Below are 17327 nucleotides of genomic sequence, written 5' to 3' on the forward strand. Positions count from 1 at the left end.
GCTACTTCTCCTACTTTTTTCCCCCAGTGGCCTTGGCCTTGTTGAAGGACCAAGTTACCCAGTTTAAGAAGTAGCTACTCTTGGTAGTCGGGATGTAGCAGAGCAGGTTAATCGCAGGAGGTGCAAAGCACAAGGAACAGCATAAAGATCCAGGTAGCCCCTGGTTCCCCACCTGCAGGGGAGTTGCTTCACAGGTGGTGAAGCAGGTCTGCAGATGTCTGTCTTTCTCTCCCCCTCTCTGTCTTCCCCTCCTCTCTCCATTTCTCTCTGTCCTATCCAACAACAACGACATCAATAGTAACTACAACAGTAAAGCAACAAGGGCAACAAAAAGAAATAAATAATTAGAAAAAAGAAGTAGCTACTCTAATGCTTTTCTTTTTGTGCAATTAATACTCCCCTAATTTTAATTAATGCATTCTTCAATGAATATAGAGTAGTTACACCCCTAAAGAATTAAGTGAGGAATGAGTGCAACCAATTGCCAGTGATGTCATTTGGATCACTGATTCACATCTTAGTTTTTCAGGATGCTTAGACTTCCAGAATTTCAGTGTAGAGCTCAACTGATGTGTATGGAGTTGACTTTGTAAATTTGATCAGGTTTTAACTGCTTCAGGGACAGTGGGAACCACAGGAAATTAGAACAAGCCAGCAAGCAAGTGAATAACCTTTGCCCTCCCATCCCCTTAATCCGACATGCGCATTAATATATGACAAACTATATTATATTAACAATTGAAAAGAGTCAAATGGGAAACAAAATAATATTTAAAAGCTCCACAAATAGGTATTTGTCCATTAAGTAGTTATTTGATATTCAGAACAGGCAAGCTGATTAGCTGTAGCTAGTTAGAAAGTGACATTAATTGCCAGCTTTACCTGCTATAGTCAGCTATCAATACCATTTTAGATAAAGATAAAAAATATTGCTATAATAAGTAATATAATGGATATGTTTCATTAGTAAAAGTAATATTTCCAGTTAATAAGAGCTTGCAATAATATTCATTAATAGCATTTAGACAGTCTGAGTTCTAACACATTACAATCACACAGCATGTCCATATTACATAAATAGTTGTGGATTATATTTTATCAGGGGGCTTGGTGTGATTCTCTCAGAAGAATAAGTGACAAAAAAAAAAAGCCGGGGGCTGGGTGGTAGCACAGTGGTTTAAGCGCTCATGGCACAAAGTGCAGGGACTGGCATGAGGATTCTGGTTCAAGTCCCGGTTCCCCACCTACATGGGAGTTGCTTAAGTAGGTCTGCAGATGTCTGTCTCTCCCCTTCTGTCTTCCCCTCCTCTCTCAAATTCTGTCATATCCAACAACAATGACAGCAATAACAATAATAATAACAACAATGATAAATAACAAGGGCAACAAAAGGGAAATAAATGGCAAAAAAAGAGGAAAAAAATATTTAAAAAATAAAAGCTTGAGGAGTCGGGCGGTGGCGCAGCGGGTTAAGCGCACGTGGAGCCAAGCCCAAAGACCCGTGGAAGGATCCCGGTTCGCTCCCCACCTGCAGGGGAGTCACTTCACAGGCGGTGAAGAAGGTCTGCAGGTGTCTTTCTTTCTCTCCCCCTCTCTGTCTTCCCCTCCTCTCTCCATTTCTCTGTCCTAGCCAATAATGACATCAAAACAACAACTACAGCAATAAAACAAGGGCAACAAAAGGGAATAAATAAATAAATAAATAAATAAATATTAAAAAAAAATTAAAAAAGCCTAACAAAAAACAACAGTAAGAGAATACCCTCCATGCTCAACATGAAAAAGTTCTTAAAAAAAAAATATATATATATATATATACATATATCTAATATATGAGCGTTTTCTGAGAATGAGATTATAAGAAGAAAAATATCATTGTTAGACAAATTATCTGGCATTCTCTATGTAAAGCTATCACTATTAAAAAATACTTTTATCTTGAAGAGACTCATAGTCTAGTAAAACACAAAAAAGCAAAACATATTAACAGACCACTGCAAAATCATTTTTCACTTTAAAAGGGAATATTCATTTAATGAATATAATAGAGGACATTAGACTTTCATTGCAAATTCTTGTTTTAAATAGCAAAAGTATCTCAATATTTAAGGCCTTAAAAATCTGATTTTTTAAAATGATTATCTCTACTATATAAATGTCATGAAGGAATGTATGTCACTGATGGTGAAATTCTATTAACTTTTGACTATGGGTATATTATGTGGGAATTTGCTACAGGAATGTTTTTTTTGTAAATATATAAAATAAGTTTTATATATTTATACACAAAAGCTGATAACCTACATGAGATTTATATAAAATTCATGTATATATGTATACACATATATTCATAATCTAAAATACACAAAATGTTTTTAAACTGAAAATTAATAATTTTTATTATTTACAGTTCAAATTTTTCTGAAATGTACTTAAACTTTTAGTTTTAATGGTAGTAGTGTAAGGAAGGAGTAAAAAGAAATGAATTGAAAAATTATTTCACTTATTTCTTAAATATAATAACAATAAGGTCACATTATTTCAGTTTATATCCTTCCACATTGTTGACAGTTTCTGTATTGATGAGATACTTGTGTTTAGTATTTTATGTACAAGTTTGAAAGGGTAAACTAAAAAAAATTAAATTGTATTTATCCATAGAAAGTCTGTCAGCAGTTAGCCTACAAAAGAGAACAGCCACTATGAAAAATAGAATTATAAATCCAAACCATATGCAGAGAAATTATCATCTATTATTTCCTTAGATTGAAAACCCACTAAGGTCATAATTACAGTACAATGAATTGTCTATAATTTTCCCTCTCTCTTGAATCATCTAATTTTATAGACAAAAGAAAAGCTACTCAGGGAAATAATCACTGATTTTACTACAACTTGAAGTGTGTGTGTGTGTGTGTGTGTGTGTGTGTGTGTGTAGGTGTAGAAAATGAAGTTTCTTTACCTTGTTCAAGCTTCGAGCAGCACTATCTTTTCCACCAGGGGTCAAGTTCCTCAGTTGTACATCTAGGAGGCCTACCAGCTGATCCATGGCACGAACTGAGTAAGTGATATCTCCTGCATTCAAGTGATTTCGTGTCTGTTCAGCCAGTTCTCTAGCAATGTTGGCAGCTGTCTCTCCAGATTTCAACTATAGTTTTGATATACAGAGCAAAAGGAAAAAGATAGCTAAGTAAGTTAATCTTATTGCTGTCTTTGCATTTATCTCATTAATTTTTTTGCATAGATGTTATAATCACTTGAGATAAGAAATCATTTATCTAGAATACATTCCCCAAGGCTTCTTGCTAACCCAAGTTTTTCTTTAGTACCTGATTTGAAATTCATATTCTTAGGGAGTGACTCATTATACAGTAAACCAAATGATGATTTATGAAATTCAGTATTCATTGGCTGCTGATATGCTAATATTCACTAAGTATAAGTATTCATATAAGTACCGCATGCTAACCGATTGCGCCACTGGAGCTCCAAGTATAAATATTCAGTAAGTATAAGTACTCACTAAGTATAAGTATTCACTAAGTAAGTAGTGGGCTGGATGGTGGGGTACCTGGAAAAGTACACACATTACCATATGCTATGACCCTGGTTAAGGCCCCTGTTCCCATCTACAAGGGAGGAAGCTTGAGGAACAGTGGGATAGTATTACAAGCATTTCTCTTTCCCTCCTCCTCTCCCCCATCTTTCTCTAAAAAGTGATATTGAGAGAGAGAGAGAGAGAGAGAGAGAGAGAGGAAAAAAAGGAAAAAAAAAAATAGGTCACTGGGAGCTGTGGATTCATCATGTAAACTCTGAGCTCCAGGGATAACTCTGGCAGATTAAAAAAAAAAAAGTAGTGTTCTATCAGTGAGTTTGAATTGTGAGCCAATTGCTTGAAAAGTTTAAAAATCCAGATAACTAGGGTTTATATACTTTTCCAAAGGGATATTCCTTTAATTGATGCACCACTAGTAATGTCTTGTATTTGTTGTAGTTCCTTATATTAATCTTATAATAATGAATATACTTGCAGAAATTTTATTGTTTACTTTGCTAATTACTATAATCTTATGTAACTGATTTATCATTATTGTTTCTTTATTATTTTACTATTACCCTATAGTGCTTTTCTGTAAAATAATGCCATGAACCTCTGAAGTCTTTTGACTTATGTACATAAGCTATGCTTAAAGATGTTTGATCTAGGCAATATATTTTCTTTGTTAACACAGTATCTTCAAAACTAAAATGCAAGTACTAACTTTCAGTACATTTATAAGATGTAAATCTTAATAATTTATCACAGAAAATAATAGCACTCACATTTACACACCATAATTTCATTTGGGGGGAAGGCAGTGGGCAATGTTAATTTTCAATATTAATTATTACATAGTGCAATAGTACATGATAAAAACAGAAAGAAGTCCTAAGGTGGCCATGTAGTGACACACCTGGTTGAGCGCACATGTTACAAAGCACAAGGACGGGTTCAAGCCCCTGGTCCCTACCTGCAGGGGGAAAGCTTCACAGGTAGTAAAGTAGGGCTACAGGTGTCTCTCTGTCTCCCTCTCTATCACCCCCTTGCAGGTGTCTCTCTGTCTCCCTCTCTATCACCCCCTTCCCTCTGTTACAAAGTAAACCTTGGGCTGATGAGATACTAATTTGGCAAGGCATCTGTTTTGTCATTCATGCAGCTCAGGTTCAACCAAGGAAGTTCTGGTGCTGCGCTATTTCTCCCTATCTTTCTATCTATCTGAATGGAAAAGTAGGCCTAGGAATGGTGACATCACACATTTGTGAGGCCCTGGCTCTACAGAGAAAGAAAGAGAGAGAGAGAGAGAGAGGAGAGAGAGAGAGAGAGAGAGAGAGAGAGAGAGAGAGAGAAAGAGAGAGAGAATCTTGAGATTTTAGAAATTAAAGAACTAAAACTAGTAAGTCAAAGTAACTGTCCTCAACAAAAAGATAATGAAAATGTGAAAATGCCTAACTTTGTATCAGTAACAGAAAGTGCAACTTTTTATAACAAAGAAAACACTAGATGATTATCTTTAAAACCATAACCACATTTAAATATTCTAAAGTGTTTATTTATGAATAATAAATTTCAATATTTCCAAAAGGAAGTTGGACATTCAATATTTACTAACAAAGTTGGAAAAAATACTGAAGGAAAACACATTTCTACTTTCAGAATTCATTATTTATAGCTACATAGTATAAATTGTGTTCATGTGCTAAGTACCTGTTTTATCTAGGTGTTTAACAGGAAGTATATACCCACCAACCTAACTATCTCACTCAGCAATTTCAGCTTTCAACCTAAAGGTCTGTTTGTTCTTTAACCAAAATTTGGTGTTAGAAAAACACATGAAAAGTAGAAAGAATAAGGGTGGGTATCTCTAGACAAAGAACTGAAGCTTCATGGGAAGTACCATCAAGGTTATTGCAACTGGGAGTTCAACTAAGAGAAAGGATTGGTACTGAAGTGTCTGCATCAGTGTGGTGTAACCAGAATTGTATTTGAAATCAACTCTGGTGGGTTCAGGAGTGAATATTGATTATGAAGTTACAGCTATAGAAGAAAGCTTTGTTAATTGAGTTAGAAGTGACAACTCAATTAACAAAGGGATTTGCAAGTGCACAGACTTACAGTGTGATATGATGTGGGAAGGAGAGTAAATGGAGATACCAGAAGCCTTTTTGGAGGTCTCTAGGACTTACATAATTAGACAGTCTTTTCACTCACAGCTGGGTGACTTCAACATTGCATCCTCAGTGCAAAGGTTGCCTTTCCAAACAAGGCATTCACTGGTGATATTCTTTTTAAGTGGCATTCAGAATCTAATCATTACATTTTCCTGCTCACCTTGTTTACTTCTCTCACCACAGCTATCATGGGCTATCAGTATTATCTTATTTCTAGTAAAAACCATACACATAGCTTGAGGTAAGGTTGAAATGAAGCTATTCCATATATTCAAGCTTACAGATTTCATTAAAAGGCCTATCTTGAATTCTTTTACTAAATTCTAAGGATCTTTCTCAGGAGAAAAAGCACATGCACACTGAGAAGTCTTAAAGAGTTTTGTGAGGATTAGCAAATTAATGCCTATATTGAAATGGCAGGATTATATCTAGACTTGAATAGGGGAGGGAAAAATCCTACAATTTTATTTAAGGATAATAATTATGACAGCAATAGATACTACTTACATTTCAAAATTTGACAAAAGTAAAAACAATTTTCTTTGAAAATAAGCTTTGGCATTTTGTTAGATTTATTACATCGAACATTAATCAGGTGCCAAACCAGTTCATGAAGGAGTTCCTCACAGTGTTCAAGTATATAGCAACCAATTCTTTGTAAGATTTATTTTGCTATAAATCTGAGTCAAGTGAGAATATAAATAATAAAGTATTTTTACATTACAATTAAAAGTAGGTCAAGTAAGACTTAAGTCTTGGATAACTCGCCAAACTCGAACAAAGTTAAGAAGGTATTTGTTAGCATTCCACACAGATCTACAGAAGCTAATAATGCAAGAAAACACTGGGAAAATTAAACCTAGTAGGTGTCAAAATTCAAAATAGTCTTTAAAAGGTTTTAAACAAATAATTGGTTGATTTTGTACAGCAAAATAGTAATATGATTCATATATTTTTCATAGCCTTCTTTACTATGTTCACAAACCAAAGAAAAGACACTTCTGTTTGCTAAAAATAGGAAGGACATTTTCAATGACAATTTAGGCATGTCTTCTCTATATAATAGCTCGGTAATGAAGTAGAAATAAGACTTATCTTGACATACAAATAAATGCTACCTCAAACTGTAATTTCATAGAATTTTAACTTGAAAAGACTGGAAGGATTATATTAACTGAACTCTTTAAATGTATGCAAAATACAAAATATAAGTTCCTTTTGAAACTTCAAAGTAGACATCAAACTGAAGCATGATTTCAGTGAACAGTCAGTAATAAAGGAGACAATGGAATATTTTGTCAATTATGCTTGAAGAAGCAGAGCTCTTAACTGTTGGTTTTCAATAAAATGGAAAAAAAAATTAAATATTACTTCAAGGATCTCTCTCTCTATCTTTCTAGTCATGTATGTATGCATCATTCACCAACTCCTGCCCCTATCCCCTTTGCACTCCACATTGTTGCTGGCTAAAAGTCCTGTTGGTGCTTTTCTCTTTCTATATGCCTTTCTATGCCTTTTTATTTTTGGCTCCAGGGTTATCACTGGGGCTCAGTGCCTGCACTACAAATCCACTGCTCCTGCGGCCATTCTTTCGATCTTTTGGATAGACAGAGAAATTCAGACAGGAGGGGAAGACAGAAAGGGAGTGAGATAGACCTGCTTCATCTGCTTGTGAATTGACACTCCTATGAAAGTCTGCCTTTAACCCGGATCCTTGCATGGGTGCTTTTTCCCATACTATGTGCACTTACCCCAGTGCTCCACTGCTTGGTCCCCTACTCATTGTGCTTTTAATGTAGTCTTGATATTATGAGGATATGCTGGCAACTTTATCAGTAAGAAACCTATTCATGATAGTTGGTCTAACATTGTTTAGCTCAGTTCGTCTCTAGTGAAATGTCATCTACTCTTGATTATCTAAAATTTAATTCATAATTTTACCAGTATATAAGTGTCTGAGTTTATTTGTGAGTCAGAAACCGTCAAGATTCTTTGCCTGCTCTTCCTGATGGCTGGTGTGTTGTGGTATGGTGTGGTGTGTTGTGGTGTGTTGTGGTGTGGTGTGCTGTGGTGTGGTGTGGTGTGGTGTGGTGTGCTGTAGTGTGCTGTGGTGTGGTATGGTGGTGGTGGTGTGTGTGTATGTATTGGGGGTGTTAACTGATTTATCAATTAACAAAATAAAACACATTTTTGCTTTTTGTGACTAATGTGAAGATCACGATTCACTTATTCCTATATACTTGCTATCTACAATGTTGCTTGACATACAGTAAGTGAATACTGTGGATCATGAAATGAGTGTCCTTCCTAGAGCCAACAAGAACCCCACAAGCTACTACCACCCACACACTCTTGGAGAGGGGCAATTCAACACATTTTTAAAATGAGAAAAATCAACTTTCAAATTAATTTTTTGCATGTCTATTTTTTCCCTCATCTATGCTTTCTCATCAAATTTATTTCTTTACTTTAAAAGCCTGAAATTTACAGAATTATAAAGGGGGAGGGGGAAAGGAAAGGACTGCAATCTTAAGGATATCTATTTCATTTTAATTCTTTAATGAATAATTTTCAATGGGCTAAAAAAAAAACCATTAGAGAAAGGGGAAGGTTGAACTAGAAGAGAGGAGAAGGGACAGAGAAAGGAAAGAGGCAAGAGAGTGGACAGGAAGATTCATAGGAGAGGGGTGTGGGGAAGGAAAAACTAAAAAATGAGCTAAAAAAAACTAAAATTTTTTAAAATTTTTATTTATAAAAGGAAACTGACTAAACCATAGGATAAGAGAGGTACAACTTCACACAATCACTTTGTACTTCTAAGTCAGTTTATTTGTAAAGTAAATGGTATCTATTTGGAAAAAAAAATGAGCACCTTGCTGGGTACTTTTTGAATGTTAGTTCAATCCATTTTCTATCTTCCTCCATTTAGCTGTCTGTGTCTAAGAGGGAGAAATTAGATGGATGTCACTGAGAGTACCCACATCTCTCCAGTTTCCGTTTAAATTTGGTTAATCTGGAGGCTGGGTAGATAAAAGGAGGTAGGTGGAAGAGTAAGGTCAATCTATTTATTCACCCAGATTTCTGTCTGAAAAGTTGCCTAAGGCTAGGCTGTGTCTGTAAATATCATTTTCTCTCAATGATACTTAGTTCCTTTACTCCAGCAACCACAGGTATGGAGGGGTGGTGGAGATGGTGGTGGTGTCGGTGGTGGTGGTGGTGTGTGTGAACCACTCTGCCCTTTTACTATCTCTAGGTTCCCGCTCAATCTCTTGCAATTTATCTTTGTTGCCTCAATACTGCTATAAACAAACCCTTTCAAATGCTCCACCGGTTTGCTATTGGGACTCTAGTACTGAGGGAGGAAATAAGGAGAGGCGTGAATTCAGTGAAAAATTCTTTGAGGGAAAGAGAGAAAATATGAATAAATAACTTTCAACATTGCACACAAATCCTCTCTTGGAGGCTACAATGTTAATATTTAAACACTGAAGTTTAACTATAAAGAAACCTGCCCGACTACCATTTATGTCCAGCTAATAGTTAAAAGGACTTACCAGGCAAAGGAGGAACAGAAGTGAAGAGAGAATGTGGGTATGAATATAGTAACAATCATAACCTAGCAAGTGTTTAAGTAGTGATGTGGCTAAGTATGATCTTGATAAAGGTAGACCCAGTTAAAACATTAACTCTACCATTACTCTTGGGTTAGATACATGAGCTGATTAAGAGTGTTGCAAATCTTCTATTATACTTTTGAAGATTTTACAGAATTATAAGTAATCAAGCTAAGGTATTATTGTAAATTCAAATGGCTATATTCTATGATCTTCCTAAAATTATAAGAAATTCACATATTCTACAGAATGAAAAAGAAATTCCCTGAAAGGATGGAACATATTTGCTATAAAAGAAAAACACTCCATCCATAAATCAAATAGACAACAGATGTCTGGTTCTTGCAAGGAATTATCTCTTTTGTCATAAGATTAGGGGGTCTATAGAGGAAACAAAAGAATTTAGAATCATTATCACTTAAAGTCACCCTATGATTTCTGCAATAAAATAGTCCAACTGGATTCAGGAATTATCATGAAAAACAATCACCTTTCTAGGTGAATTATTACTGAACACTAACCCCCGAGCCAAGTATGTAGCGAGTATTTTTTGAAAGTTACTAATGTAGGGAGATGTGCTACTGATCTCTTAATCTGCTCACATCCAGCAAGAGTTATATGCCCTGGGGTCTGAGCTACATTGTAATAAAATCAAAGGATATAAAAACTGTGGCAGCAACAGTACTGAAATTGGAGAGGCATCATTATGCATAGCAACAAGTATGGAGATGCATATGTAAGAGGGTAACCAGAGTCAGTATAACCACTGCTCTTCCATGATTTAGGGTAAATAGATAGTTATGGCTCATCTGTTAAATGATCTACTGAGTAGATATTTATGGATTATTACACAGTATATTATTGAGGATGAATCTGGTAAAAACAAATAGAGAAAAGAGCAAATGGCACAGACTGGCTTTTAGTAAGGCCATCATTTGTAATATTTCTCAGGAAAAAAAAATCTCTTTCAGAAATTCCTCGGCATAGCTAATGTGCCATAGAAGGACTCTCCATTTGTACGAGTGCATAAATCCACACAAATTGCTATACTAAGGATTCATCCCATAGCCCTTTTGGCATAAAGGCACATCTGGTCTCTGTTTGTAATGAAATCAATTCAAAGACCCAAAGTGCATTAATAATAAAAATGTTCAACATATTGCAACCAAATAAGCCCTGCAAATTTGAGTTTACAAGAAGCTGTCACACACATGTATACATTTAACACTGATAAATGATTAGGTTACAGAACATTTATCAAATTGCTTAATATTCCAAAGGTAGACAATTTTCATTCCAATTATTTCTACTGGAAAATTTGTGTCTGTATGCTAGAAGCTTTTGCTTGCCTCACTTACAATGCTTCCTGAGCTTTTATAACTACAGTTATTATACTGATATTTTACTAGTATTAAAATTGTTATAAGTAGTACTACCTTGCTTAGAGAAAGCTCATGGATTTTTCTCTTTAAGAGCAACAAATTCTTCAGCCATCAAGTTGCAGATACTACCATGATACCAACCTGACATCCTGGGGCAGACAGTTTCACCAATGTGTCCTGGAACCCTACCTATCCAGAGCCCTGCCCCACTAGGGAAAGACAAACAGGCTGGGAGCATGGATCGACTTGCTAACGCCCATGTCCAGCAGAGAAGCAATTATAGAAGCCAGACCTTCTACTTTCTGCACCCCATAATGATCATGGGTCCATGCTCCCAGAGGGTTAAAGAATAGGAAAGCTTCCAATGGAGGGAATGAGATACAAAATTTGGTGATGGAAATTATGTGGAATTTTACCCCTCCTATTTTATGGTCTTGCCGATCATTATTAAATCATTAATAAAAAAAAAAAGAAAAAGAAAAAAGGAACTAGCTCATAATATATCATTGGTTTTCCTTAATCTCAAATTAAATTAAAATGGGAGAGTTTTTCCACATTAATTTTAAAAAGAGACTATTTTGTTTGCGGAAGCTAAATTCAGTGACACAGTATCTTGGTAAAACTTTCCTTAAATGAGTTTTAGTAAATCTTTCCTTGTCAATTACAATATTTACCTTCTGTGTTATATGGTTAACCCAGGGAGAAGAACAGTTACTGAGATCTGGTCCTTGGGGATCCCATGTTCCAGGAGCCAAGCATAGATAAGTTGACACTCCTAAAATGAGAGAAAACAAGCCTGTTTCAAATATTCAAGCTGTCTTTCTGACAACTTTGTATCCATGTTATGTTTCAGTTTGAGTCAAGGTGAAAACCAAGATCATTAAAGCAATACAATGTCTATTAAGACATCATGTACAATGCTAGGCAAGTACTGACTTTGGAGAGAAGTAATACAACTAAGTAAAACATTCTGTATTTTAAAAGCATGTGAAGGCATCTATTCCATGTATAAGGGTTAATCCCATAAATTAGATTACTCAATAAAAAGATCTAATATTTCTTTGTAATAAACTTCATGTAGTTTCTATAAATCATCTTTTTTTTTTTTTTCTTTCCTCCAGGGTTATTGCTGGGATCGGTGCCTGCACCATGAATCCACCGCTCCTGGAGGCAATTTTCCCCCCTTTTGTTGCCCTTGTTGTAGCTTCGTTGTGGTTATTATTATTGCCCTTGTTGACGCAATTCGTTGTTGGATAGGACAGAGAGAAATGGAGAGAGGAGGGGAAGACAGAGAAGGGGAGAGAAAGATAGACACCTGCAGACCTGCTTCACCGCCTGTGAAGCGACTCCCCTGCAGGTGGGGAGCCGGGGGCTCGAACCGGGATCCTTACGCCGGTCCCTGCACTTTGCGCCACATGCGCTTAAACCACTGCGCCACCGCCCGACCCCCTAAATCATCTTTTAAAAGTTATCTATGGCTCTATTTTCTGCATCAACATTTCAATCCGTCAATAAACATGAAGCTAACTGCTAGCAAGTAAATGAACTACTATTTGGAAGAGCTGTATCTCTGGAGTAGCCAGGACACCCACAGGCTAACAGTATCTCCGCCCAAAGAACTTACATGATGAATGAAAACTTCTGATATCAGATGTATTCCCATTTTACCCTCACCCGTGACTTACTCAGATTGCATTTTCAAATTCTTTTTTTGTTGTTTGTTTGTTTTTGTTTTTATTTTTTAACTGGAGCACTGTTCAGCTCTGGCTTATGGTGGTGCGGGGGACTGAACCTGGGACTTTGGAGCCTCAGGCATGAGAGTCTGTTTGCAAAACCATTATGCATTCTACCCTCCGCCCTGCATTTTCAAATTCTACAAATATATTAAATTGAAGTTTAGATGAGTTCAGAATTTGATTAAATGAAAAAAAAAAAGGTCAGAGAGAAAAAAAAATAAAAAAAAAGAAAGAAAATACCAGAAGAGCAGCAAGTCAGAGTAACAATACATCTGTGGTTCAACTTTATAAACCAGATCTACCTATGGCTCTTGTGGGTTATGAGGTGAAAAAGAAAACAATAGGTGGAACAAGAAAAAAAGAAAGAGGGGGCTGCGCAGTAGTGCACTGGGTTAAGCACACATGGCGCGAAGCGCAAGGACCCGCACAAGCATCCTGGTTCAAGTCCCAGGCTCCTCACCTGCAGGGAAGTTGCTTCACAAGCTGTGAAGCAGATCTGCAGGTGTCTATCTTTCTCTCCCCCTCTCTGTCTTCCCCTCCTCTCTCCATTTCTTTCTGTCCTAGCCAACAACAACAAAAGCAATGGCAACAATAACAATAACAACAAGGGCAACAAAACGGGAAAAATGGCCTCCGGGAGCAGTGGATTCGTGTTGAAGCCATGGAGCCCCAGTGATAACCCTGGAGGCGACGACAACAACAACAGCAGCAAAGATAAAGATAAAATGCTAGAAAATCAAGTTAGAGTAACACGACACCTTTGACTCTGTAGCCCAGACTTACCTATAGTACCTGTGGGGCAAGGCTGCTTTGCCACCTGCCCTTGACGGGTCTTAAACCACATGATTTCTCGAGCTTCCACAGCTTCACAACTCTCTTCCACAGCTGGAATTTGGGATGATGCTGATGGAAGGTGTGTGGTAATATCATCAAGCACCTCAACAGCTGGGGATGGAGTGCTGGTACTCCGATTCCTTCTTCCTGGCACTGATGGAGTGGTACTCCTGCCTGGGCTCCATGTTGTGGTCCGAAGGGTGGTACTGGTAGTGGTGCTTCCCATGCCAAGAGGTCCTGTGGTAGAGATTTCTGAAATATAATTAAAAAGAAAACACCTGCAATGTTTGTTCACAGTAGGGCTGCAAAGTGCCCTACTGCTTCAGAAACTACTTTTATGTGATGATTCAAAGAGTTTTAAACATATAGGAAAAATAAGCTAGTACCAAGTATCAGGATGCCACTTGCACGCATTCTAGGGAATGCTAAACATCAACCTGTTTGTGTGTGTGTGTGTGTGTGTGTGTGTGTGCGTTTTGCCAACTCAAATCACAGAAAGCACAGCTCTTGAGTAAGTCTCTTAATGCTTTATATTCTTAGTAAACAGATAATTAAAACTTAAAACTCTATTAGTGTTTTTAAACAGAATAGAAATAAATTACGGACAATATTCTTTGCACACAAAGTATACTGTGAGTTTTTAAAGATTCAGCAAATAAAGGTGTGAAAAAAAGGAGTAGAAATTGGAAATATCTTGATATGGGAAACAGTCAATGGGTAGAATGCATGCCTGACTGGGTGTGAAGCCTTGGTTTCACTCCCGGAAAAAAAAAAAAAAAACAGCACCATGGACAGCAACAAAGGAGACTCCAAGGATGGTAGAGCAGTGCTTTGGTGTCTCCTCATTTCATTGATGTATATTAACTACTAAAGATGAAATATATAAAAAATAAAATATTTAATTATTCCATTTTGTTGCCCTTGTTTTATTGTAGTTATTATCGTTGTTGTTGTTGGATAGGACAGAGAGAAATGGAGAGAGAAGGGGAAGACAGAGAGGGGGAGAGATAGACACCTGCAGACCTGCTTCACCACCTGTGAAACGACTCCCCTGCAGGTGGGGAGCTGAGAACTCAAACCGGGATCTTTACACCAGTACTTGCACTTTGCGCCACCTGTGCTTTACCTGCTTTGCTACCGCCTGACTCCCCAAAATAAAATATTGTATAAATATATGAATGTGCCAATCTAAAAAATAATTGTCAATACTTTTATTGCAGAAATGTAGAACTGTTTTAATGTGACATTTTTCAGCTGTTTGAAAAAATATTTTGGACTTCATACTAGTTGGTAAAGTAGTATGGAAATAGTTAAAAGTTAAGTTTAGGGAGTTGGGCGGTAGCGCAGTGGGTTAAGCGCACACAAGGACCTGCAAAAGAATCCCGGTTCAAGCCCCGGCTCCCCACCTGCAGGGGAGTTGCTTCACAAGCGGTGAAACAGGTCTGCAGGTGTCGATCTTTCTCTCCCCCTCTGTCTTCCCCTCCTCTCTCCATTTCTCTCTGTCCTATACAACAACAACAACATCAATAACAACAATAATAACAACAATGATAAACAAGGGCAACAAAAAAGAATAAATATTAAAAACATTTAAAAGAAAGTTAACTTTAATAATTTATTGGATTATTTAATTTAAATAATGCCACCTCTCATTTGCCATTTTGAAGGATTAATTTTGAGTAATCTTTATTTTTTTGACAGGGAGTCTAAACTTTTCAGTGATAATGCTCTACAGTGTTTCCTTTAAAGAAGGCATTTCTAGTTCTTTGTATTCTTTAGTTTTATTATATAAAAATGAAGATTCGTAACAATTAGCTTTACTAAGTTCTCACACTCAAATTTACATATGAAGGAAGATTTTGAACTAGAGTTAAAATTTATTATAAAATTGAAATGGTATTTTCAATTCTTCCACTTCCTTAGAACTACAGAGGCTCTGAAGAATGTTTTTAAGTGAATTCACCATTAAATTAGCTATTTTATTTAACATTCAGTGTTCTGGAAGGAATGGAGATACATCTGCTAAGGTATAAACTGACATGTTATTCCTCAGGTTAAAATCTTCAAATATTTTCTACTTTTCCCTCCATAGATAGACTCTCTCTTTGTTCCTCAAGTCCTTCAATAGCTTATTTCTCCAATTCATGTATAATGTTTCTTCAATCCTTAACTCTATTCTTAATCCATGCAAAATTGCCTGTAGTTTCTCATTTGTATCCTGTTTTTTCTGTCTCAGGACTTTTGCACATGCTGTGATTTTTCAACTCTCATTTCACTTGCCTTCTTCTTATCTTTGGTGTCATTTCTATTTAACTTTGATGCCATCTCTATTGAGGAACCTTTCTAATTTACCAAGACTGGACTATATGCTGAGATGTTCTATTTAAGATTATTTTTCGTAATGTTTACCCTAAGTTGTTGACCATAAGTACATAAATCCTAAGCCAAGATAACCAACATCAGGAATAGGTAAAGGAAGCAGGGCACACACAGTCTAGTTGTGAGATTTCACAAAAGAAGAGAAATGATAAGTAGAGGAAAACAGCAAATTCAGTAGTTAAGAGATCCTGCAGTTGAGAGGCTGTGAAAGCTATTTTATATTATATTAAGAAAGCCACTGACAATTTAAAGAGGAAAATAAGCAGGAAGAAAATACCCCCTCCCAAAATGACTTTATCTCAGAAAAGTCATACTTAAATTGACTATACACTTATGAAACAAAGACACTGTTAAAAACAAGATTTTTCTTTTCTTAAGAAAGTTCAACTGGTTATAAAACACTTCCCTGGAATTGTGCCACAGAGAGATGTCTACAAGCAGGGTCATATCCTTTCTTTTCACTTTAAGTAGAATAAAAGTCAATTTAAAAGCAATCCCTGATCCCCCATACTTTTCTTCTCACTTTACTGCTATGAAAGACTCCCAAGGGCTCTTCTCAATGCCAGCTTTGGCAAAATAAATACTAGTGATATACATGTTGTCACCAGTGCCTAAGAAAAAAAACTTGTTTTATTGCAAGACAATGCAGGAAAAAAATGAAATAAAGATCTAGACTTACTGAAGAGTTACAGCAACCATTTGTGTGGTCAAATTCCAGCCTCTATCATATACTGTATGAGTTTACTTTCCAGAAAGGGAGAAGTGACATGACACTTTTCCAATGATACCACTACTAAACCTTAGATAATTTAGGTAGTTTACTAAAACTACATCTATTTGGACTTCAATGAATATGTATATTTGGACTTCACTGCTCCAGGGTTATTTATTTATTTATTTTTCAAATAGAAAAAGAGACAGAGAGCAAGACTGAGAGGAGAGATAGGAAGCAGCCTTGAACTTGGTCACTGGCATGGCAAAGCAGACACCCTCTAGTGAAACTATCTTGTCAGCCTCAAACTGCTATCAAGAGGAGCAAGTGGAGGAGCTAGAGAGATAGCTCAATGTGTATGCAAAAGGACTTTCATGCCTACAGCACCGAAAGTCCTAAATTCAATCCTGAGCTTTACCATAAGCCAAGGCTTAACAGTGCTCTGGTAAAAATAAATACATAAGTAGTAATAAAATACCAAATAAATAAACTTGGGTTGGCAAAACAACTCACTTTGACAATGCGTTGCTTTGTCATGTGCATGACTCAGATTCAAGCCCGGCCGCCACTACATTCATCTGTGGTCTCTTTCACTCCCACCCACTCTGTCTCTCTGTCTTTTCTCTAACTAAAAAATAAAAATATAAAAAAAACTGGATCATGTGCTTGTGTATTAGGGAGAGATTACTAACAGAGAGTAAGTTTGAGTTGCTATACATAATATTTTAACAAAATTGTACAATTTCCATGATATTTTAATTGATATTGAGCTCACTGTTTTTACTTAATAAACTATTATTTCCATAAAGTAACTAAATAAAACTCCATATTAAATGCTTCCCTCCCAGTAATCTTATTTCCAAAGGAAATCTTACTTTTCATTTACCCTGAAATGTATTGCCCATGGCTTATTTCATTTTTATGATTTGATTTATTTTTCCTATAGTTAGTTTTGAAAAGA

The 17327-nt window shown here is 36.3% G+C and overlaps 1 protein-coding gene across 22 annotated transcripts in view; it reads right to left on the minus strand.

The window, feature by feature from the left end:
- Positions 1-17327, minus strand: part of ADGRL3 (adhesion G protein-coupled receptor L3) — an 848379-nt gene that overhangs the window by 150384 nt on the left and 680668 nt on the right. For 14 of the 22 annotated variants that reach the window (XM_060188015.1, XM_060188014.1, XM_060188009.1 and 11 more), the window contains 3 exons: positions 13225-13527; positions 11380-11480; positions 2963-3148 (listed from right to left, as the gene is read on the minus strand). In XM_060188015.1, coding sequence (XP_060043998.1) covers positions 2963-3148; positions 11380-11480; positions 13225-13527 — 590 coding nt within the window. The remainder of the gene's footprint in view (positions 1-2962; positions 3149-11379; positions 11481-13224; positions 13528-17327) is intronic. The other 8 variants (XM_060188010.1, XM_060188007.1, XM_060188006.1 and 5 more) reach the window with 1 other exon arrangement.

The sequence above is a fragment of the Erinaceus europaeus genome, chromosome 3 (assembly GCF_950295315.1).
Source record: "Erinaceus europaeus chromosome 3, mEriEur2.1, whole genome shotgun sequence".
NCBI classification, from domain to species: Eukaryota; Metazoa; Chordata; class Mammalia; order Eulipotyphla; family Erinaceidae; genus Erinaceus; species Erinaceus europaeus.